The sequence below is a fragment of the Carettochelys insculpta genome, chromosome 23 (genome assembly GCF_033958435.1).
Source record: "Carettochelys insculpta isolate YL-2023 chromosome 23, ASM3395843v1, whole genome shotgun sequence".
Lineage (NCBI taxonomy): Eukaryota > Metazoa > Chordata > Testudines > Carettochelyidae > Carettochelys > Carettochelys insculpta.
The window spans coordinates 5,032,870-5,056,264 of record NC_134159.1 but is presented as its reverse complement, the minus strand read 5'-3'; the positions used below and the strand labels follow the sequence as shown (position 1 = coordinate 5,056,264).

The 23,395-nt window shown below is 53.0% G+C and overlaps 1 protein-coding gene across 1 annotated transcript in view; it reads right to left on the bottom strand.

Moving 5' to 3' along the window:
* The window catches only part of ALDH4A1 (aldehyde dehydrogenase 4 family member A1), a 30,585-nt gene that overhangs the window by 5,286 nt on the left and 1,904 nt on the right, over positions 1 to 23,395 (bottom strand). The window contains exons 2-12 of the mRNA XM_074975717.1: positions 19,811 to 19,904; positions 18,742 to 18,834; positions 16,834 to 16,881; positions 15,579 to 15,734; positions 13,644 to 13,793; positions 13,374 to 13,448; positions 7,161 to 7,348; positions 4,800 to 4,873; positions 2,506 to 2,702; positions 2,043 to 2,090; positions 513 to 665 (exon numbers count right to left, since the gene is read on the bottom strand). Of these exons, the coding sequence (XP_074831818.1) occupies positions 513 to 665; positions 2,043 to 2,090; positions 2,506 to 2,702; positions 4,800 to 4,873; positions 7,161 to 7,348; positions 13,374 to 13,448; positions 13,644 to 13,793; positions 15,579 to 15,734; positions 16,834 to 16,881; positions 18,742 to 18,834; positions 19,811 to 19,904 (1,276 nt within the window). The remainder of the gene's footprint in view (positions 1 to 512; positions 666 to 2,042; positions 2,091 to 2,505; positions 2,703 to 4,799; positions 4,874 to 7,160; positions 7,349 to 13,373; positions 13,449 to 13,643; positions 13,794 to 15,578; positions 15,735 to 16,833; positions 16,882 to 18,741; positions 18,835 to 19,810; positions 19,905 to 23,395) is intronic.

Here is a 23,395-nt window from a genome sequence, read left to right as displayed (position 1 = left end):
GGCCTTTACCACTGACACAGCCCTCATGCTCTCGACATGCCGCTTAGCTGTGGTTTCCGCCCATCACGTGGCAGAAGAACACAGCGCTCTACATCCTTCCTAACATACACCACAGCCCCAGCCTGGAACCTGCATGTGGCCCCATCGCTCCAGCCACTAACAGCCGGAAAGACAGCATGGGGAATAATCCTGTATCACCTCCTCCAGCACTGCGCCTACGGCCTCCTATTGAACCGCACATTCCCGCACCATGGAGTCTGCGTTGCTCTGAGGCCTTGCGAGCACCCATGGGAGGGTCACAATCTAGACAGGTGGCAGCCACTCTCACACTGAGTTGCTCATTAAGGGGAGGGGAGGGAGTCCTACAGCATCCACCCTAGTTGATGGGAATCTCTGGCTCAGATGGCCAAGATTTTTCTCTCCAAAGTTCTGTGCTTCTGCGATGGCTCTTCCTCCTGCTCCTCTGGCTGTCAGGTCAACCTAGACGTCACCGGCCAGTCAGGGACTCTCACCTGCTCCATGATGGGGTCCTTTGGATCCTTGCTCTCCACGATACAGGGCTCGATAAAATACCCAACAGTGTCATCGCACGCCCCCCCGGCCAGGATGCTGAGGTTGGGCGACGTCTTGGCGTGCTGGATCCACTTCTGGATGCGTGCAAACGACTGAAAACAACAGTGTGAGGAGGAGGCTGAAAGGGAGCCCTGCCTGTCAGTGACACTAGCCAAGGACCGGCGTCATTCACTGGCCCCCTTGCCTGCTCAGATCTGCCAGCAGAACCAGTGCATGGCAGATGAGCTATGACAGGCTGTGGAGTCACATCCCAGAGGGCTGCCTAGCAGGCACTGCTGGGGCCGTACCTCACTGCACCTCCCCGGCTGTGCTTCCAGGAAGATGCTTCATGAGCACTTAGAACCTTAGGCCCCTCCGGGACAAGATCACGAGAACTGTCCCCGAGGGCTACCACTGGCCATAGCAGGCTCAGTCCAGTGCAGGAAGGCTGGAGTGCACAGACTTGGCTAGAAACCCAAAGCCACGTCTGCTTTGCACACCGTCGATGGCCCCGGAGACACAGACCCCAAGACAGCTGAACCACTCTAATCTGGAACTCTCTCATCTGGCAACATCCATAACCAACAAGATGTGAGTTAGCCAGACAACCACTTATCACAGGCATGGCCAAGTTTCCCGTGGTCCCATAAAGTTTGTTTCCAGCCACCAGCCCTGGCTCTCAGTGTTCTGTGCTGTTATTTAGCTGTAATTTACCCCTAAATGTCTGCGAAGAGCCCAGTGAGCCGTGGAAGTGTTGGTGATGCTGCCAGACAATATTGACCTGCTGTGGTCCAGCAAATTCTCTCGTCAGGACCCCGAGAGCGCCAGACAAGAGAGGTTCAACCTGTTCTACAAGCAAAGTGGAGCACCGCATGGAGGGACCTGCAGCACGACCAGCCATATCTCTGTATTAAAGATGAGCAGCCACAGTCTTAGGTGGTCAGAGTTCTGCCCACGCTGTGCAACAGACTAGAAAGATGGACCCGGCCTCCAGTGGGGTCACGCACAGCCAGGAGCTGCCCAAAGCCTGACAGTGAGGGGCAGGCCCTGTGCCGCAGAGGCCTACCCTGCCTGATGAACTGACACCAAGAGGAATCCTCCTGCAAGGCCAGCCCTGAGGAAGCCAGGGCAGGATATGCCCCAGGCACCACCAGCTCAGAAGGAAGCAAGCTGGGAGGCTGGTTCTGTGGGAGAGTGGGAGGAACCAACCTGCTGTTTCCCAGCTCAGTACATCTGGGGCAAGGTAAGAGGACGACGTGCAGCACCCGACGAGGCCCAGCGCAAGGGCGAAAGGATAATCAGTACCCAGGAGGAGCCAGCTAGCCTGGGGAACACCACACGGCCGCTGGGGAAGCAGCAAGAAAGATCAAGCAATGGCACCTGGGTAAAAAGGCCCACCTAGGTGCCTGGGTGCTTGCTAAAGCTGCCCCCGAGCCAGGCCCACCCTCAGGAGGGACTCAAGCACTCAGCCAGCAAGGGATCGAGCTCACCTTGTCATCTATCACCGCCGAGAAAAAGGTCCCGAAGTCCTGGGCAGGCTACGGAAGGAAGAAGGGAGCTGGTGACAGGAGCGAGCGGGATGCCTCGGCCCACAGCCCAACCCACAGCCCGCCACCAAGCCCCAGGCAGGTCGCTCAGAAGGCAGGAGAAGGAAGAAAGAGAATCTAAATCCCCCGAGCGCTGCTGTCCCCTCTAATATCACACACCCCACACCCCTAAGAGAGAGCAGCCGGTCTTTTTCAATTATGCTGCGGCGTTAACAGTGCCTCACAATCGTCCCTCCGCGGTCCAGGCTACAAGTTAATTTCTAATCGCTAAAAAGATGAGGGGGGAAGAACCAGTGGATAAAAAGCTCGGTTCAATAGGAATTAGCAGCCAGTGACTGCAGCCTCTAATCCCATCAGCCGCCCGCTGAGCCACAAAGCCCTTCAGCAGCCCAGCGGATCCACTCACGTCTCCCACTTTGATCTTCTTGTGCTCCTCCAGCAGTTTCTCTTTGATCTGGGGCCACAGCACGTCGGGGGCGTAGAGGCGGGAGCAGGCCGAGCATTTCTGGCCGCCGTACTCAAAGGCCGAGCGCAGGGTCCCGCTCACCACGCTGGGCACGTCGGCCGAGCTGTGCACGAAGTGGAAGTTCTTCCCGCCACACTCTGAGGAGACAGAGACCAGGCCAGTCTGCTCTGAGGGAGCCGTCGCCGGCTCGGCGCTTCCCGAGAGGGTGACTTACAGACAGTCCCAAACACTCCACTCAGCATGGGAGAGTCCCTCTGAACACCTGAGCCAGGCCAACCCTGCACCCACCTAGCTGGACACCCTGCCCCAGGCTTTTCAGGAGTCAGAGCTGACTCTCAGCCAATACACATCTCGGAAATAAACGCCAATGATGTGGGAGCCACACGCCTCGTTCTTCCACAGCAGCTCAAGCCACATGTCGCCCCCTGAGGTGGGTGGGAATTGCCTTGTCTGCCTTACACCGAGGGAAACTGAGGCACCGGGCAGGGGAAGTGACTCCCCCAAGGTCATTGGCAGAACTGGAGTTTGAACCTTTCTCCCTTAGGCCCAGGTTTCCCTCTGGCCTTGCAATCCCTCAGGTTCACCCTGTCTCCTCCAAGGGCCGACCAGCAGGAGGACAGCATCTGCTGGAAGCTCCTGAGAGAGAGCAGAGAGGAGCACGCCCAGCAGGGAGCTAGAGCCTTACATAATCACCCACCTAAATAGCTGCAACAGCACCAACCAGCCCCAGACATCCCTTCCAGCCCCACAACCACCCGTCCTCTGCTCTTCACCCAGCTCCTCACACACCACCCACCCGAGAAGCCACAGCCGGTTCTGCACCAGGCTCACTAAGCCAAAGCCGGCTGCTCCCACCAGGAGGTTCAGTGCAAGCCCCCTGGCTGATCTCAAGATGGCATCAGGTTCCCTAAATACCTTGGCACCATCAGCTGAGCCCAGGCAGAGTGCGCTGGGTTAAGGATGTGCTCTGTAACAGTACAGCCAGGCAATACGAGATCGCAGCTGGGCCGTGGCTGTAACCAGCACAGAGTACCACGTGCAAGAGCTAAATGAAGCAGCTTCGGATCTTTACTCTGTGTCGGAGACAGAGAGGAACAGCCTCACGTCTCCCTGCATGGCTGGGAAGACAAGGACTCTGCCCTGCCATGGTGGGACCTGAGCACATGCCCCTTTGGTGTTCACATCACCATGGTCTGCCCTGCTCTAAACTCTGAGCATCCCTAAGGGGAATAAGCCCCGTCTGAAAGCTCAGCAGAGAGCAGTTAACGGAGGTGCCCCACCGGCAAGGCTCCAGCAGAGCTCTGACACTACAACCCAGGAGTCCCGGCTTTCAGGCCACTGCTCTAAACACCAAACCGCGCTCCCTCCAAGACCTGGGAAAAGAACCCAGGAGTCCTAACCCAATTCCCTGATGGCCACACTGAGCTCACTCCTGCCCAGGTACGTCTCTGGATGCCTAGGCTATATCACATGCATGTGTTTGGTAGAAGGCTGCCTGAAAGGCAAAACAGCTATGGAATTGAAGAGTAAGCTGGCTCTTATTGGGGTGCATTAGCAGGAGTATTTCCAGTAGATCTAGCTTGAAATTATTCCCCTTTATTTGGCACTCGTGCGGCCACATCTGGAGCATTTCACCCAGTTTTGGGCCCTTCAGTGCAGAAAGGATGTGGATGCATTGGAGAGGGTCCAGCAGAGGGCAACCAAAATAATTAGGGGGCTGGAGCACACGACCTACAAGGAGAGGCTGAGGGATTTGGGCTTATGTGGTTTACAGAAGAGAGCAGCAAGGAGTGATTTGCTAGCAGCTTTCAACTTCCTGAAAAGGGAGCTCTAAAGAGCATGTAGACAGGCTGTTCTCAGTGGTGGCAGATGGCAAAACAAGGAGCAATGGTCTGAAGTTACAGAGAGGAGGTGTAGGTTGGATATCAGGAAGAACTATTTCCCCAGGAGGGTGGTGGAGCACTGGAATGTGTTACCTAGAGAGGTGGTGGAGTCTCCATCCCTCGAGGTTTTTAAGTCCTGCTTTGAAAAAGTCCTGGCTGGGATGATTTAATGGGGTTAGATCCTGCTTTAGACGGGGGCTGGACTCGATGACCTCCTGAGGTCCCTTCCAGCCCTAGAATTCTATGGGTTGGTGTTGCCCGGCAGCTGCTCAATGCCTGCTAAGGACTGGCCCTGCAGCTGGCACAGCCTGGGTGGCTCTTGTCCCCACACAAGCTATGTCTGGGCGTTACCTCCAGCCAGGCGTGGGAAGGTGCGGTACCGATCCAGGTTCTCCGACACCTGCTTCCAAAGGCGCTTGAAGGTTCTGAAAGGCAGAGGATGAGAGTGAGGCACCAGCACCACACTGGAGGTGGCATCTCTAGAGCTGGGGACCAGGCTCCGGCTCTCAAGCCCCCTCAAGGTTTGGGGGGGGGGGTTCAGAACCCCAAGCCCCAGATCCACAAGCTGGAGAAACTCCACCACCCCCTTCCAGACAAGACGCCAGATCCGAGGCCCAAGGAAGCAGTAGAGACAACGCCCACTGACTTCAACGGGCGTCGAAGCGCACCTGAAGAGAGGCGGGGAGACAACCTGAGAAACAGCAGAGAGCGAAAGGGGGAGAGAGGTGAACCCGAGGAGAATAAAGAAGAAAGAAAGAGAGTGGCAGGAGCTTCCAGGGTTTTCTTCCTTCCCTCCTTTTTGGTTCTGACTGTGACAAACCCCTGAGCTGCAAAACAATAAAAATGCTAATCCACTCCCACCAGGGGAGAGAGCCGCTAACACTAATTTATGAGCTTCCCACCTTTGGAGCCCAATGCTCATCAGACCATGTCATTGGGCTGGTTAGCGGGGGCCCTGGATTTTAATAGCCTGGGAGTCGTGCTTCGGGCAGGGCCAGCAGAGCCCTTCCAGGGAGCAACTCCCCCTGAAGAGCCAGGAAACGAATGCATCTTTGCAGAGCTGCATGGACAAAGGGAGCATCCGCTGGAAACGCCAGAGTCCCTCGCAGGACTAATTCCCAGCCCTTTAATGGCAGTCACTGGGCCCTTCCCTTCCACTGGGCTCCTCAGTGGGTCCCTGTTGAAGCCCCCCACCATGCGACAAGCTCCAGGACCCAGGAGAGGTGGAAGGGGGGACTCGCAGAGGCAGAAGCAGAGTCTTCTGTTTGGGAGACGCGAGGACTAGCGGGGCTCGGGCCTGCTGCACACAGCAGGGGCCAGGTGGGGAGTGCCACATCCCCAGACTCATCTCAGCAGCTCCCCAGCCTGCCTGCGTTAGAGGGGATGCAACCAAAAATTGCAACTCAGAGCAGGGACTCAGCTCCAAAACACTGAAATCTACTTTGGGGGGGCGGGGTTGCAAAGGGCAGCATGCAGTGGGGGATGCAGGCAGGGGGTAGGTAGGGGCTGTGTGCAGTGGCAGGGTGGGGGTGCAGGCGGTAAATAGGGGCTGCATGGGGTGGGAGAGTTGCAGTGAGGCGTGCAGGAAGGGGGGAGCTCGGGGCTGCGTGAAGTGAGGCATGCAAGAAGTGGGGAGCTCGGGGCTGCGCAGAGCAGGGGGGCAGCAGGGGGTTAGCTCGGGGCTGCTTCCCAAGGGCTCTGCCAGCCCTTGATGATGGTGTGAGCAGCCTCTGCCCCCTTTGTCAGACAAGCAGCTGCAACCCCAGGCCCTGACAGCCGACGGGGAAACTCCAAGGCTGGCCACTCCATGGCACTGCCAGGCAGAGGATCAGCCACTGCCTGTCTCTGGTTTCCCACCTCCCACTTGACCAGAGGCAGAGCCTGATAGAGGCATGGGAGAAGAGGAGAAACCGCCCGCCCCCAGACTGCCCCATTCAATTTGGTGGAAGCAAGACACTAGTTCCCCCAACTCTGCCCACGGACTCTGGGCGCCTACCCTCAGGGAGCACGAGGGCTTGGAGCTTCAGTCCTGCCTGGCTCCCAGCCTGGGGTGCTTTGAGCAAGGGACCATTGGGAAAGAACAGGGGATTCTCCAGGATTTCGATTTTGTTGCATGGACTAGGATAGGTTCCGTCCACACCACGGCTTTGAACTGGGGCCCGGGCCCTTGGTCAGAGTGTAGGTGGAAGTTCGGGTTTGTCCTCCAGCAGCCCGGCAGAAAGTGCCCACAGCAAAGCACTCCATCTTTGGAGCCTTTGGTAACGTCCACTTTGGTTTCACTACGCCCTGGAAATCCACGTCACTCCAGTTTCACCCAGAGAGGCCAAGCGCTCTTTGTCCTCCTACCCTCAGAGCAAGCAGGGCTGGGGGAGATGAGAACAGGACACACTTCAGACAGCCGAGCCTTTTCTTTTGCATCTGGACTGTCCCGACCCTGCTGCTGCCTGTAGGATGTTAACCAGTCCTGATGGAACCTTCTGCGCCTGCCCCACACAGCCACATTACCGCCAGACCTGTCAGGCGATGGTGCCCAATAATCATGACCCCACATAGCCACCTTGCTACCTCAACCCTCAGCTGATGGTGCCTCAGCATCGTGACCACACACAGCCACGTTGATGCCTGACCCCTCAGCTGATGGTGCCTCATAACCATGACCACACGCTGCCCTGCCCTCCGGCCTCTCCGACACACGGCCCTCAGCCCACTTACGGCACGCTGCCCGTGAAGTTGAGCCCGCAGAAGTGCTCAGAACTTGTGACTGTGTCTCCAAACACAGGCCCGTCAGCCGGGACAAACTGAATGACGTTGGGTGGGAGACCGGCCTCCAGGAGGATCCTGTACACGGCGACGCTGGACAGCATGGCCGCGTCACTGGGTTTCCACAGGACCACGTTTCCCTGGAGGAGAAATGAATCAATCGATCATGGAGGGCCGTCCTGGGTAGGCAGCGAGGTCCCCCACTGTGCTGAGTCCAGGGATCCAGCCGAAGCCTCCAGCTGCCAGCAAAGCCGATGGGGACAGCGTAGCAGAAACCTGCCATGCTCACTGGGGCGTGTGGGATTTATAGCCCTCCCCTGCATTTGGCTTCAAGTCTCCGTTTCCAACACCGTTGAGCATCACGAGCCCAAGACAGCAGAAGCCTCACAACTTCTCCCGCCTCACGCTGACCCCAGGCGGGCACCAGGACGACCCCTCTGCTTCTCGCTGGCACCAAGCCTCAGCAGAGCTCACCTCAGCAGTGCCTGGCCCCAGTGCCCAATCCGCAGGTGCCCCCCACTCACACTTTGCAGATGGGGGAAGAGGGGCACGAAGGAGAGGAGGGACTTGTCCCAGGGGGCAGAGCGAGATGGGAACAAGGCCCGGGGCTGCGCCAGCAGCTTTAGCCACACAGCTCTTCCCTCAGGTCAAGCCAGGTTTCCTTGGAACTGGGTGTGAGCTAGGGGGTGCTTTAACCAGCCAGGGGAGGGAAAACTCTTTTCGGGGCTGGCTCTGTTCACCACAGAAGCCGGCAAATCAACTGAAAGACACTGGACAGTACCCGCTCAAGGGGTGTTCCCCCTCTCCAGCCAGCCCAGAGCCATGACAACACATCCTACCCGAGTTTCCCTTTTACCCAGCAGCCCCGTCCTTTTAGACTCTGCTCCAAGCAGCCATGTGAGCAGCAGGGATCCCCTAATCCTCACCAGTCTGCCGCCCCTTTCCCTCAGTGCCCTGGGCCCAACTCACACGTCTGAAGCCAGGTTTGAAAGGTTCCACCCAGTCCTGCTGCTCAGCATAGCGGTGTCGTGAACAGAGACACAACAGTCAGAGCAGACAAAGCCTGGGGAGTGGCGGCCGGAACTGCCAAGGGGCCATATACACTTATCCATCTAGACTGAATGGTCATTTCCTGAGCCCCTCCACCAAACCCGCCCCTCCTCACTCCCACCTCCAGTGGTGGGAAAAACCATATCATGTTCAGCAAAACGTTCCGGTAACTGTGAAATCCAATCCAGGTCCCAGCCAGGGAAAAGAGAGCAGAGCAACCAGGCTGCTGCTCTGATGTGGCAGAAGCTCTGCTCCTGGGACATCCTTCTCCCATCACCCTAACTAATCATGTTGCTCTCTCCTGCTAGTCAAGCGGCTGAGATACTTTATCCCAGTGGAATGCCACTGTAAGTTACTAAAGCACTAGTCGCTATGATGCTAATTAACAACCACTTGTTATAAAAAGTTAGCACTTGACTCTTCATTTCAATTACAGGGGCCCAAGGCAGGGACATGGCTTGGGCAAACCAGCCACTTCTCTGACCCCAGGAGCAACCCCTCCCTTCATGCATCTCCTGGGACAGCCCAGCACCAGAGGCAGACATCTCAGCTCTCCCAACGGCAGAGAGGGACACGGCATCTCTGCTGTGGCTTGTCCTCTAGGGAGAAGCGACACAAGGAAAGAGACCAGAAAACATGTTTAGGGATGCATTAGACCTGCCAGACTGAGTCAGCCATCACACAAGTTCACCCCACCCAGCCAGAATTGTCCCTGATGCACCAATGGGGGCAGCTCTGGGGGCTCTGAATGCCCCAAGCGAAGGGGTTTCACCCCTGCACCTCGTGAGTCTGCTCCCCAGGCAGACAGTTCACCCTGTCCAAAAGCTTCTCCTGTTCTCTATCTCCTAACATTGCTGTTATTTGTATGACCAGAACGCCTGTGCCCCTAGACCCACACCCCAGGGTGCTAGGTGCTGTACAACCAAAAAGATGGCACCTGCCCCAAAGAGCTGACAATCTGAAGACCCACAGTTACACCTCCCTGTGTCACTCTGCCCCCTTGGGATTTATCCCCTCCCTCTGTGTCCCCTGCCTTTGGCAGTGCTTTAAAAGACCTACACAGAGATTGATTTAGAGGAAAAAGCCATCCCCTCCGACTCCAATGGCAGATGCTGTGCTGCCGGTGGCATCTTCTTCCCTGTGGAGTCACAGTCTGAGGGTCTGGGTCATTAAAGATGCCACGGCACTTTTCAGAAGATTAAAAACATTGCTCCTGGTGTCTGGGTCCAATTTCTATTTGCCTCTCTGAATCCCGCCCTGTGCTTCTACTTGGGCTCCAGCTGCCATGTGCCCTGTTGAACAGCTGTCATGCTCTGCCCCAGAGGCAGCTGCACTCCAGCGGCAGGCAGGGCCTACATGTGACGCTGCCCAGATCTTGCAGTCTAATATTTACTCTGCAAACTCCCAACCACCTCCTCATCCCACTGCTAGTAATACCAAGAGGTTTCCTAGGACAGGAGCAAGAATCCCTGCTGTCATTGCCAAGCTAAACCCTGCAAGACAAAATGTGCAATTTGGGTAGCTGTAGCACCCACGGAGCTCCAGTCCTAGACCAGGTATCAGGCCCTGTACATACACAGAATACAAAGCCTCATCTGTCCCTTCCTGTTCTTGCTCCACTTCCGGGATTATAAACACCTCATTCTCTCCAAGATCAGAGGCAATTTTCTCCCCGTCGCCCCACTCTCCTATCTGCATTACCCTGACTTCTTCTTGAGCCAAAGTTGCCAGCACAGAACCAGACTTGGTCCACCTGATTGAGCTGTAACACCCACTGCAATACATCTGTGGCCTTATCATCATATATAATATTTTTGCTGCGTCCATCCTGGTGAGGTTCTACCACATTCTCCCCACCAGATTCTGGAAAACTCTGAAATTCTATAAAGCTCCGAAGTATTCTATCAAATTCTTCAGTGTTCTAGACCACCCTAGGTCTTAAATCAGGGAAGATGATCGCACTGCTATGGAACTTAGCACCACATGATGGTCTTTGCAGCTGCACCTGTCTCTTGGTGAACTAGGTGGTGAATGGACAGCTCCTGGAGGCAGCTATTGCCGGAACAAAACAGCATTGCACTTGTTCCACACATCACGCTCCAACCTACCGACAATATCTTTCCATTGCGTAGCAGAGACGTCAACTCCCAGTCCAGTTTGCATTTGCCATGACCATCAACGAAGCTCAGGGTAGACACTACAGAGAGCCAGTGTCTAGCTACACGACCCAGATTCACAAATGGACAACTCTATATTGCTGCTTCCCATGTTGGCAACCCAGACAACAGCTGCTTACCACTGCCTACCAGAGAAGACTCAGAATGTAGTCTATCATGACATTTTGTGAACACCGTTTTCTAATTTCTCCAAGCAACAGCTTCTTTGCGTTGTGATGATAAACTCTGGATGTGTGTTACAGTAAGTTTCTGTCTACAAGTTTCTTCCAGCCTAACTTCCACTTGAAAGCGGAGCTGCAACGGGTTCTCTAGTCTTTAAATCAATAAGGAAAATCTTGGTAATTAGTGTCTGGTGAGCACCTCACCTATATACTCAGCAAACCGAGAATCTTAAGCCTTGTCTACAAAGGGAAATGGACTGGGCTACCTACCACAGAACAGTGATTCCCTATAGCCATGCTGGTTAATTTCCCTGTATTGATAAACCCAACACGCCTGTACTATCATTCACCATGGCAACTGACACGCCCCATTATCAGAGACACCCCTTTGCCACCAACAGCAGGACTTCATTAAGCAGTCATGGCCATTTGCACTTTTGCAGGCGTGGTTGCATTGTACCAAAGCAAAATGACATTTAAAGCTTGCAGCATCAGGGCTGAACACAGCCGTTTAAACAGCCAATACAATTACCACCATTTACATCCATGAAAGCCAGCCAGAAAGTCTTGGCAGCTTCTATTGGGACGTTTTACTTGAACTGCAAAGGAGGTGGGGTAATGCAGTGTGTGCAGGGGGCCTAAATTTTCACCCTCCCCAAGATCAACAGCAGAACTCAGTTTGAAGGTGCCTGGCCTAGGAGACACACTGAAGATTTTCATAGGGCAGATGCTTAGCAACAAACTAGGGGGCATTTCAACTTGGAAGCAACCAAAAGCACTGGTTGATTGCTCTTTAGGCTTAGACTTCTTTGGCTGGGTTTGATGGGGAATCTGAGTTAACTCAACACAGACACTTGCTAGTCTAGTGCAGGGTAGAGCTTAGTTAATTTCATTCAGAGACACCTTAACTGTTGGTCCAGAATCTCTCCACCTATATGGACCAGGCCAACCAGCAGGAAGTGGTGAAATCTGACCTCAACAGACAAGCAGAGAATTATCCAGCATAAGGGAGCTCTCAGGTGGCAAAAAGTGGCCTAGCTGGCACCTACAATGAAACACCCTCTCACTCCCAAAGCGCATGTAAAGCGCATCTGTGCCTCACCAATTCACAGCTGACAAACTAGAGCAGCCCCTAAGCTGCTCTAATGTACACTGATAGACAGGAGCATAGGCAAATGCCCCAGGAGGAATCAGGGAGGTATGCCTTGCTCTCTGTCAATCTTGTGTCCAGCAGACCTCAGTGAAGGAGAGAATGTGAGTGAAGATCTGAATTCTAGAAATTAATCCTTCTCTTCCCCCTCCCTTTCTTTTTTAAAGATCTCCAAGAGGCTACAGCAGAGCTGCCAAGCCAGGCTGGAATTCCACACCCGCCCACCTTCACAGAGTTGCGGCCATTTTATTGCTCTGGCCCCTCCCTCTATCCCTCACAAACTAGCTGAAAGCACAACCCTGGTACATCCCTCCTCCCGCCCCAGCCCACTGCGCAAAGCAGGACTCGTGATGAGCCTCCCAAGTACCAGCTTTCTGCACTTTGGTGCGCTGCTCACACAAAACCCGTCGTTTCGGCCTGACTGGACGCAAGCGCCCCTGTAACATGGCGCAACTGTGAAATCAGCAGCCTCATTAGCAAGTAAATTTCACAGCCTCCTAATGCAACCAATGCTCTACAGCAGACGCTGATTAGGGTGCAGAGTACTTCCCCCAACCTTTCCATGGGCAATATTCAGCAAGAACACAGTGCTACGTCTCTACTCCAGCCTCACCAGGAATACACAGGCTAAGCTGGGCACTCTGACTTCCCTTCTAGGGAACAACTCAGTGGTAAACCCAGGATTGCGAGTTCAATCCCTGAGGGGGCTTTCAAGATCAGATTTGAAAAAAAAAAAAAAAGGCCAGAGGGTGACGGGTACTGCCATGAGGGCAGGGGACTGGACTCTATGACCTCTCAACTTCTATAACACTTTTTCCCCTAATCATAAAAAGAACAAAGGGGCAGTCAAGGGCAACCCATTGAAAACAGAACAAAGCAGCAGTCCTGTAGCACTTTAAAGACTAACAAGATGATTTATTAGGTGATGAGCTTTCCTGAGACAGACCCACCTCCTCAGATCATCACCTAATAAATTATTTTGTTACTCTTTAAAGTACTACAGGACTGGTGATTTGTTTTGCTGGAATACAGACTAACACAGCCACCTCTCTGTTACGATTTAAAACAGATTTAAATATATTTTTGCACAAAGCATAGCTAGCCAGTGGAACTCACAGCCACAATATGTCACTGAGGGCTGGATCTTAGCATGATTTTTTGTTCGGCAGGTGTTGGAGGGAGAGAATATTTAATGCAATCTATTCTCCAAACAGAGAGGTCAAATAAAACTTAAATGCATATAAACCCTCCTCCTTCACAGCACAAGGCAGTCACTAACTGACAGGGAACAGGAAGAGGCTTCCCCCACAGGCAGCTAATACCACAATTATCCATCACACCATTTCCTACCCACTCCCATGGAGCCGCTGGTAATGTCAGCAACAGGATACAGGAATGGTGGGGGTGCCAGCTCAGCACCTTGATGTTTGCATTTTGTAGTACGGGGGTGTTTAAAATTGCAGCCAGAGCCTTCCAGTAAAGCACATTTCTCTACTGACTGCGGAGGGTTGGCTGCTCAGCTATTCGTGGCCCTAGAACACATGGACACTCCACTGAGCAAAGAGCCGCTTAACCATGAACCCCAGCAATGCTAAAAGAAAACCCACACACCCTCCTCTGTACTCACCATCAAAGCCGGAGTTCCTGCCAAGTTCCCACCAATCGCAGTGAAGTTAAAGGGTGAAACAGCTGCCACAAAGCCCTAGCAGGGGAGGGAAAAGGGAGAATTTACATCATGGAATATGCACTCCCCAAGAGGTGCAGAAAAGCTTCCCACTGGGGCTCCTGGGACCCAGGGAGAGCTCAGCATGTCCCCAGATGCAGAGCATCTGGCCTGAGCAGAGATTCTCACAGCCCCACCTCGGATGTACCCAACCCACCCCACCCTTCGCCTCACCTCCAGCCCCCGGTAGACCATGCTGTTGGTGCTGATGGGCACGCTGATGGGCTGACAGCTCTCCAGCTCCAGGGCGTACTTAGCGTTGAATCGAAAGAAATCGATCAGCTCTGCAGCAGTGTCGATTTCTGCCTGGATGACTGTTTTGCCCTGAAAGGCGAATAGGAGAGATCAGCCACACCTGACCCGGGAGGAGGAGGGGGGGAAGGATACAGCCCATGGGCCAGAACTGGCCCCCCAACCCTTGTATTCCGGCCCGCAGCTGTTTGGGGTGGTGCTTCAGGTGCTGCCCCTCACCCCCAGCAAAATCTCTCAGCTCCCATTGGCCAGAAATCACCCAGAAGGAGTTGAGAGATCTGCTGGAGGTGAGGCAGCATTCAAAGCCCTGGCAGGGGCAGGAGAGCTGAGAGCCTTGGAGCATGGCCTTTGGGCTGGGGCTGCTGGCAGGCAGGGAAGCCTGCTCAAGAGTGCTGCTGGCCCCGAGAGGCTTAGCTAAGCGTCTCCCAGCCACAGCTTGCTTCTGGCACTGCACCCCAACTCCCTCCCGAACCCCGCACCCCCTCCTACACCCCTTGCCCGGGCCAGAATCCTCTCCGGCACCCCAGTCCCCCACCTCAGGCCACAAGCCCCCACTTCTGCCAAACTCCCTCTCAGATCCCACACCCTACCTCGCACCCCAGTCCCTTACGCAGAGCTCCCCTCTGCCCCCAGCCTCCAGCCCTGGCCCCAAGCCCCCTCCACAGAAAAGTTCAGCCCTTGAACACTAACCACACTCTTGTCATGTCCCCCTCCCCCATCAAAAATCGTGGCCCACCCCTGCCCTAAATGCCCTCACCGCTGGCTGCTTCCCAAGGACTGATGGACACAAGGGCTTGGCTTCTTTCAAGCTCCGCTGAGGTGTGCTGCCTCAGCCCCCAGCTTGCACAGGAAGGGTGATGAGCAGCAGCAGCAAGCAGTAAGGAAGCCTGACTCTCAGACTCGGGGTGGGTTTGGTAGGGTGTCATCGTCCGCTAGTGTGTGTGGGGGCCCAGCTACCCTAGCGACCCATCTGTCCCCCCACCTCACCCCTCAACCTGCTGCACTCAAGTGAGCCCATTTCAAGGGCTGGGAGCACTCAGCAGCGGGCCCTGGGATCTGCTTTCCTCACTGGGTCAACACAAATCTCAACAGACTTATGTTAGAGACCAGAACAAGGGGCCTCTTCTCCAGCCGGGTGCTGGTGAGGATGCTACTCTTGCCTTGGGGAGGGCGGCTCCTTGGTTTGAAGACCCCATCCGTGCTCCTGAGCAGGTGCATCAGTCCCCCAATGCCCTGCAGGACTCTGACAGCCCCTTCACTGCAGGGGAAACAGGCTCCTGCTAGAACCAAACCAAACCCCCCACCCCTCAATCATGGCTCTCACCAGCCGCTCCTGATCCACCCAAGCCAACACAGCCCCTTCCCTTTAGCCAGACATTCCTTATGTCACCCACTGCCTCACCCGGGCTGGCCAGGGAAGCTTTGCTGACCCTTATGTGGCACGGAAAGCACTGCCTGAGCCCAATCAGCTGCTCATCTCAGGCTGCCTGGGTATGTCCATCCCACTCCACAGCCGCTTCTCCCTGCACCTGGCATCAAAACCCACCTCCTCTTACATGGGACAAGGCAGAGATCTTCCATGCAGCCGTTCCATTAACAAGATCCCCCCACAGCTCCCTGGGGGCTACAAAGCAGCCAGCCAATGGCCCCCAGCAGAAGCTGACGGGCGCACAGGGACAGCAGCAACGGAGGACGTCAGGCTACCCTGTGCTCCCACCCAGCCACAGTTGTGTCTCATATTTGTATCGCCTCCCCCGACCATCCAGATTTGGCCCAGCAGCTCCTCCTGACACCTCCCCCTCGAGTCCATGATCATGGTTTGTCCCAGCAGGTGGACCACTCCACCTGCAGCCTTACCTGCCCAATCATGGTTTTGGCCAGCACTTCCGCTCGCTTCGGCCCACTCAGCAGGTCGGCCGCCTTGAAGAAGATCTGTGCCCTGTCCTGGATGGGTTTCAGGTCCCACTCCTTGCGCACCGCCAAGGCCGCGTGGATTGCTTTGTTAATCAAGTCCTGAGCATTGGAAGAGGGAAGCACGACAGATCTGGGCTCCTCAGAATCTCAGGCTCCCAGGCCCTCCTGTGGGCTCACGGCAGCCCCCTGGCTCAGATCGGTAAACATTGGCGTTGAGGAACCAGCCCCGCCCAAGGCTGCTGCAGACGCCTTTGCAACAAAACCCCAAGACTCTGCTGAAACCTGAAGTGATGAGCCTGGAATTATGCCAGCACTCTGAACGCCAAGGGCTCAAGCCCCTCTCAGGCCACAGGTCAGACTCCAGAGGATTTCCCAGGTTCTCTGCTAATGATTACAGCACTAAAGAACGGCTCCTGCTGTGTGCTCTGATAGAGGCCTCAAAGCACGTTGCATGGACCCCTCAAGTGACACAATCCCAGTGGGAGATCGGGAAGGAATAAATATCAGGGTCCTTCAGCCTCAGGGTAATGCAACCACCGACGGGGAAGGCAGCAGGTGTCCGATACCATACAGCTATTTAGTGCAAGAAACACAGAAGAGTATCATGTCCACCTGAAACCATTAGAGAAACCTGCCTTCTGCTTACACAGCAACCAGGGTGGGACTGGTCCCAAATGCAGGCCTGTGTTTTACAACTCATTTAGTTGGGGCACCGATTCAATGCCAGCTCTGACGGAAGAGTTGCCTCCCTGACTTCACACAACAAGCCCCCTAGGGAACAGGACTCCACCCAGCCCCAGCGTTCACTCCACATACATTTTCAGCCGCCAAGCCCCTGCCGGTGCCCCAGCAGCGCTAGCACGGAGCAGGAGGGCTGACTCTTGAGAGAGGTGCGGCTGGATGCGTGCCGGGTGCGAGCCCAGCGACTGCCGAGATATGCCGCATGGCACTTGCCTAGGTTACACTGCTTAAAGCTGAGCAGCTGAGTGCTGCTCTTACCCACAGCAGGCGAGCCAGAGGCACAGCCCTGTTAAAGCAGAGGGTAAGCGTCCCTGTGTACCTCGAGGCACCTGAGAACCATTCCAGGTTTAACCTGTCACAACCAAAGGACAGCTCGGTTTCTCCGGAGTCCATTGCCTGCCCCCTGCAGGAGAGATGCTGGGAGACAGGCCTGGGCATGACTGCGGGGCAGACTCACCTTGTCCGCATAGCAGTACTTGGCCACCTTGTGCGAGTGATTGAACGGCTGAAAGGAAGCGAGCCTGGGGTGAGTAATGCTGTAAAGAGCCCCGCGCACCCCACACACCCCCTCTGCCTGCCCCCCACAACACCTCTGCATACAGAGCAGTCAGCCATTCACATAGAATCCTACGGCTGGAAGGGACCTCAAGCAGCCATCGAGTCCAGCCCCCTGCCTAAAGCAGGATCAACCCCAACTAAATCATCCCAGCCAGGACTTAAAAACCTCTAGAGATGGAGATTCCACCACCCCTCTAGGTAACACATGCCAGTGCTTCACCACCCTCCTGGGGAAATAGTTTTTCCTGATATCCAACCTACACCTCCCCCTCTAGAGCTTGAGACCACTGCTCCTTGTTCTTCCATCCGCACTACTGAGAACAGCCTGTCATACGGAGGGACAGGGGGTCAAAGCAGGGACAGAAGGCGTCTGTGTGCATCCATCCCTCAACCCTGCTCCAAAGCAACTTCCATTGAACAAAACACTGCATGGGCGTGCCCCAAATGTGGATCACTGAAGCAGGACCCAGACCCCAAAATTCCAGCAACTTCTGCTGGTTTCACCCAGACACCTGAGTCCAGCGTGAATGGTCCATGATGGGGACACTCGTGCAAGGTACTTTGGTTTTGCTTGTGTAGACAGAAACCAAATCCTGTGCCCAGTCCTGGTCTAGCTACTCAAAGAGGATAGGCAGTGCCCATCCCTAAGTTGTTCAAGGACACAACTTATACTGTAACTCACAGGAGCAGCTTTCAGATACCAGTAAGGCTGGCTTCTCCTGAGGCAGCACAGAGGTCAGGGGAGACCAATGTGACTTGACTTATATTTTTATACTCCCCATGGAGCACAGGATACATACAAGTCTCCCCCACTTCACTCTGGACAAAACTTCGAGCTGACCCCAGAAGTACCCCAGTTTTTATCCTTCCATCTCAGTAGATCTTCACCATGTTGTCCAAGGCCTTTCCCTTTTGTGTTTGCCTTGCAAGTTCCATGTGAGAGCTTGACGGACTGTGCTGGACGATGGTTTTCTGAGAGTGTGACCTGGCCAGCCCCACCTTCTTCTCTTGATTTGACGCCAAGTGGTTCTTGCCCTGATCTATTCTGAAGCTCCTTATTTGTGACGAAGCCTTGCCATTTGATGGGAAGGATGTACCTCAGGCATCAGTTTCTGAATGTCTCTAGCTTGTGATTTGAAGACTTTTTAGTACACCAGTTCTCGCATCCATACAGGAGCGCACACTTCATATCTGTGTTGAAGATCTGCAGTTTCATTTTTTGAATTCCATATGGAATGGAGAGTCTTGAATGCAGCTGTTGCTTTCCCTATCCTGGCACTGATATCTTTGTCTGTTCCTCCATCTAAGCCCATAATACTCCCCAGGTAGGTGAGCTGCTCCACATCTTCCAGGTTATCCCCTCCCAAAGTGATGGCGCTGGTGTTGGACTGGTTGATCCTCATTTTCTTGGTCTTTCCCTTGTTATTGCTCAGTCTAGTCACGGCAGTAGTTATGTCTAGTATTGCATCCTTTTCTTCTGTGCTTTCAACATGACCTGCCATCTGCCTAAGGCAACTTTCCTACATCTTCCTCTGCAGCTGGCACTGGCCACTCTTGGAGACAGGACTCAGGACTATGGGTCAGCCAGTCTGGCAAATGCCATGAGGGACTTCCCAAAAGATCATCTCAGGGAAAGTGCCCCTATTTCAGCAAACCATCATGTTACCACAAGGCACTGCTTAACAAGGACCCTAGGTAAAGCCGCACCCCAGAAGAGGAAAACTTGAATGAGCCGGAGCAATCCCCAAGGAGGGGAATGTCTGCCAGGAAGGGAATAAAGCAACCAGGCACTCCCCCCAGGACTCACCGACAGCTGGTACCTGACATCGGCTGTCCACACCTCTTCTCCCCCCACCACACATGGGATGGCCTCGGTCTTACCCTTCAGGTCGTTCAGTGCCTAACGGAGGAGTCCGAACAAAAACGCACCAGTGAGACTGACAGCTCCTGCTCTGCCAAATGGAAGGCAGCCCCCCAAGATGGAACAGGGACCCAGCCAGCCACTGTTCTGATCTGCCTCCCGCCCCAATACACACTTAAACCAGGTAAGATAATGCAGCATTTCTCAGCTTTTATTTAAAAAAACATCTTTGTTTCAAGACCTAAATAATAAGTACCCCCAGACTTCTCTCACATACCCCCAAGGGTATTTATTATTTAGGTCTTGAAACAAGTGCCATTCATCCTTTCCAGATGACTGCAACTTTTCAGGAGTCAGATTTGTTTCCCACCAAGTCAAACCTCACTTGAAAGTGACCTACTTACACAAACATGCAAGAACATCACAGATGACAACGACTGAAACCTTGCTGGCTTTCTACCATCTCATGATCAAACAAATGAATGGGAACAGAACTACTATATTTACATTTCAGTGTAAGGTGTATGAACCAGTAGAAACAAGTCATGGTCTGAATGAACTTTTAGACTGTACGGACCTTACTAGTGTTTTTTTTCTGGAGACTGTTGTAAAAGGAGGCGAATATCTAGATGAGCTGATGCACCCCCGGAAGACCTCGATGTATCCCCCCTCGTGCCCCAGTTGAGAAACGCTGACCTAATGGACCTACGTATGACTCTGCCAAAGGGACATGGCAGTGTCCCTCTCGAACCTGTCTGCCAGACCAGAACTCTGCTCGTGTCCCAGGGAAAGGGACCCTTGGCTTTCTTCAGTACAAAGTTCGGTCCATGTTGATAACAGCCCCCTATTATGGGGGCCATCTGAAGTGTTAAGGGAGGAGTAACAAGGGCTGGACAGGCAAAAGGCTTCCACCAAAGAGAGGGACTGGGCCGGTTGTCCTACTCCTTCAGCTAAAGATCACATGCGTGGGAAAGAGCCCAGTTTCTTGGCTGCACCAAGCAGCTCTGGAAAATACCTTCTGAAGAGCTGCTCGTTCCGGACTGCCCTGCTTGAACTCCAGAATGGGCTCGTTGGTCACCTCCACAGCTGACCGGTGTTGCCATCGCAGCCTGGGAGGAAAAGAGAGAGAGAGAGAGAGAGATTGAGAAAATCACAGTGGTCTTCATTATCTCTCTAGTGCCATGTTCCTGGCCAGGGAAATGACACAGGCATCCAGGCAGTTGCAGCTGCTGAAGTTCACTCACTATTGCCAGCAATACAGGCCAGATCAGACAGACAGACATCTGAAAGATCACATTTCCCCTGGAATGCAGTTTTGCTCCAAGGAGCAACAAGCTGAAAGAAACTGGGAGATGTTTCTGTTCCTGTTCTGGGATTGTACAGCACCTAGCACAAAGGGGGCCAGTGCACTGCAGCCAACAATAAATGCCTTCTCTTTCCAGTTCGTTTACTATGTAGATTTGGCACTTTGTGTGTAGTCAGCTTCACTGCCAAGTTAGACCCACACAACACAAGAAGGTTAACACAACAGAAAAGAGAAAGACCATTCTAAAGAACAAGAAAACCGTAAAACAGGAGACAGCAACTTACCCGAGGCAGAGTGCCGAAATTTGATCTTTTGACCTCTCTGTATGGTCTAAGTGCGGGTGATACTTTTTAAAGCTACTAATAGTCCTACTTACAACAGCTTCATTAAGACATAACTGAAGATGCAGAGCGTTACCCTTCAGGTGATGGTTGGTGGCTTTACCTGGTCTTTTGTTAATCCACAGGCAGCCTTTCTCTGAGCAAACTCCAGGCTGCAGGGGGGACGAGGGGCGGGGCAGAGCTCTTGCCTCACATGCCGATGAAAACTGGCTTACATACCACTCTTGGCATCTGTGCCAGTGGTTGCTGACCCTTGCACTAGGCCATTATCCCTCTCAACCTGCACCAGCCTGGAGAGACAGACATTTGGGAAAATGCCTGAGGTATCTGAACAGGCATAGGACACACTGTCTGGGTACTCCTGTAACAGCAGAGTGCGCACAAAAACCAGGCAGGCCAGCCCAGGCATGGGCCATGGGATACCAACAGGAGGACTAATCATAATAATGTCATTACGCTGTGCCCACACAAACGTTTCATCAGTATAATTCCTAACAGAACTGAGGTCAGTCATATCCAGTGCAGCTTAACTAGTCCCACATAAGACCCCCCAAGTCAAGGGTCTGCAACCTATGGCTCTTTAAGGACTTCTTTCTGATGCCCAATGCTGTAATTGCAAAAAAAAAAAAAGCCCTGATTATTTTCAAACAAACAATGACACTCGAAGTCCAACAATGAACAACTCATACCTAAACAGCAAACAATATGAGATCTCGAAACACTGGATAACTTGCACTTTGATATGAGCAGTGCTTTGTGGGTAAGATACTGTACCTGTGTTTTGATTGTTTGGCTAATATAGTCTTGATTTTGAAAATGAAGCTTGTGGTGTTTCTGCTGTGAAGGGCAACATGCATTTTAAGAAAACTGAGATTAAGCATGAAGTAAAATTGGCATAGTTAAAGTGGGCTTGGGAGTGAAAGTCAAGACGACAATGGTACAAACACACACGTAAAATGTGAGGAAATAGAATTTGTAAGATGAATATGAAATGTTCAATGTAAACGAATATGAAAGTCCTGAAGTAAACACATATCACATTACAAATTGTTGGGTATAAGCTGTTCTTAAAATAGTGGTTACAAAATGTACGGTTTGACATTTTTCATTAAGGACCAGATCTTGAAATATTGATTTTTTTACTGAATTCAGAAAAAAAAAAAAGGGGGGGGCTCATCTTGCTATTTTGGTTGCTGACCCTGGCCCAAGATCAACCAAAAGACGACAATGCAAGTGGACATGAGAACAGTTTCCGCCAGAAAAAAAAATAAAGTTAAACCAGCGTAACTTCCTCCTGTAGACAAGGCCTCAGACAGGAGACTTCCCAAAAGGGAAGAAGGACGCAGGAAGTGGTCCACAATTCAGCAGGGGGCTTTCTCCCATCTGACTTATTACTAACTTGGTAGGAGGTTCTCTGCTGCAGAATGCACCATCTTCCACATGGGAGGGCAACTCTGGCTTTTAGAAAATGCTTAAAGTGCAAGGGATGAGGGGTTGCTTAGTCAGCACAATGCATGCTTGAACAGGTAGCTGCAGATTACCCTGGGTTCTGTAACTTCCTAGGCCCAGCCTGGCAGTCAACTCTCCACCTCAGCAGTATTTCCCAGAGGCAGTTAGAAGAAAACAAACCTGCCAAAGAGGACAAAGGAACTCTTGCACTGGTGAGACGAAAGATACTGACCGAGGATCGGGTTCGGGGAGAGGTGGAAAGCAAAGGCCAAGAGAGACAAATTAGTGGCAGTAATCAGCACATGAGTTTACTGTATTTAATGCAGGAAACTGGAAGTTCAAGACGACAATAAAAATTCAGCAACAACTCATGAGAACTGACAAGATTCTCTGTGCTGTCCATGTCTACAACAGACCCAGCGCAAGGAAATACTGAGATCTCCTTAATACAGTAAACTCTTTCATATCTGGCATTCCCAGGACCAGGAGGTTGCCAGATATTCAAATACTCTGGATAACAGAGAGGTATACCTAGCAATGAGTTACACAAGAGAAAAACAGGATTAGCCATTATGGAGCAAACAAACAATGTATGCAGAGGACTTTATCTACCAACAACAGGAGTATTGTACAGTGTATTTGCTGTATTTTTTATGTCTTTACCGTCACTATACTGTAGTTATGGAAAACGTAACTAAAATTTCCTTATGACTAAAATGCCAGTTATTTGAGAGTTCCAGATGACAGAAGGCCAGAAATGAGAGTTTACTGTAGCAGGATTCAAACGCATCTATCTTTTTTGAAGAAGAGGAAAGCAGTCACTTGGGATTTGCATTCATTAGGTCTGATGTAATCAAACCCAAGATACCATCACACACATCATGTTGTTAAAAGTTCCCTGTTTTATTCCTTTGGTTTTTAATACAGGTTTTTATGTTATAAAACTAAAATTTCAATATTTGTTCAATTCCATCAAGGTCAGAACTCTGCCCACCCACCCAGAACGGGAACAGAGTACACAATGGTTATGGCTACATGGCACAGGCTCCCTAGTGCTAAGCACATAGGTTTTGTAAAAATCAGGTTTAATGAGTTAACTGTTTGAATGGTAGGTTAATCAGTGAACAGGAGAGAAAGGGGGAAGAGGCAACTCCAGCAGGGCAGCTCTGTCTGGGCTGTAGTACCCCTGCCCATGGTGCACCGGGGAATGGGGCTGCTCCAGCTTGGCTACAGCATCCCTGCCCACGGTGCTGCTGCAGGCAAGAGGCATTCCAGAGCAGCCCCAGTCCACAGCAGCCTGGCCTGGGAGCACTGCAGGTAGGGATGCTCCAGCCAGGCTGGAGCAGTCCTGGTTCCCCATCAGGCCCGGGTGCACCGTGGGAAGGAGCACTCCAGCAGAGTGATCCGCCCCGGCCGGATGCTGCAGATGGAAGCTGCTCGAGTCACCCTGGAGTGCCCCCCACTTGCAGCAACCCTGTAGGGCTAGAACAGCTCCCTGCCCACA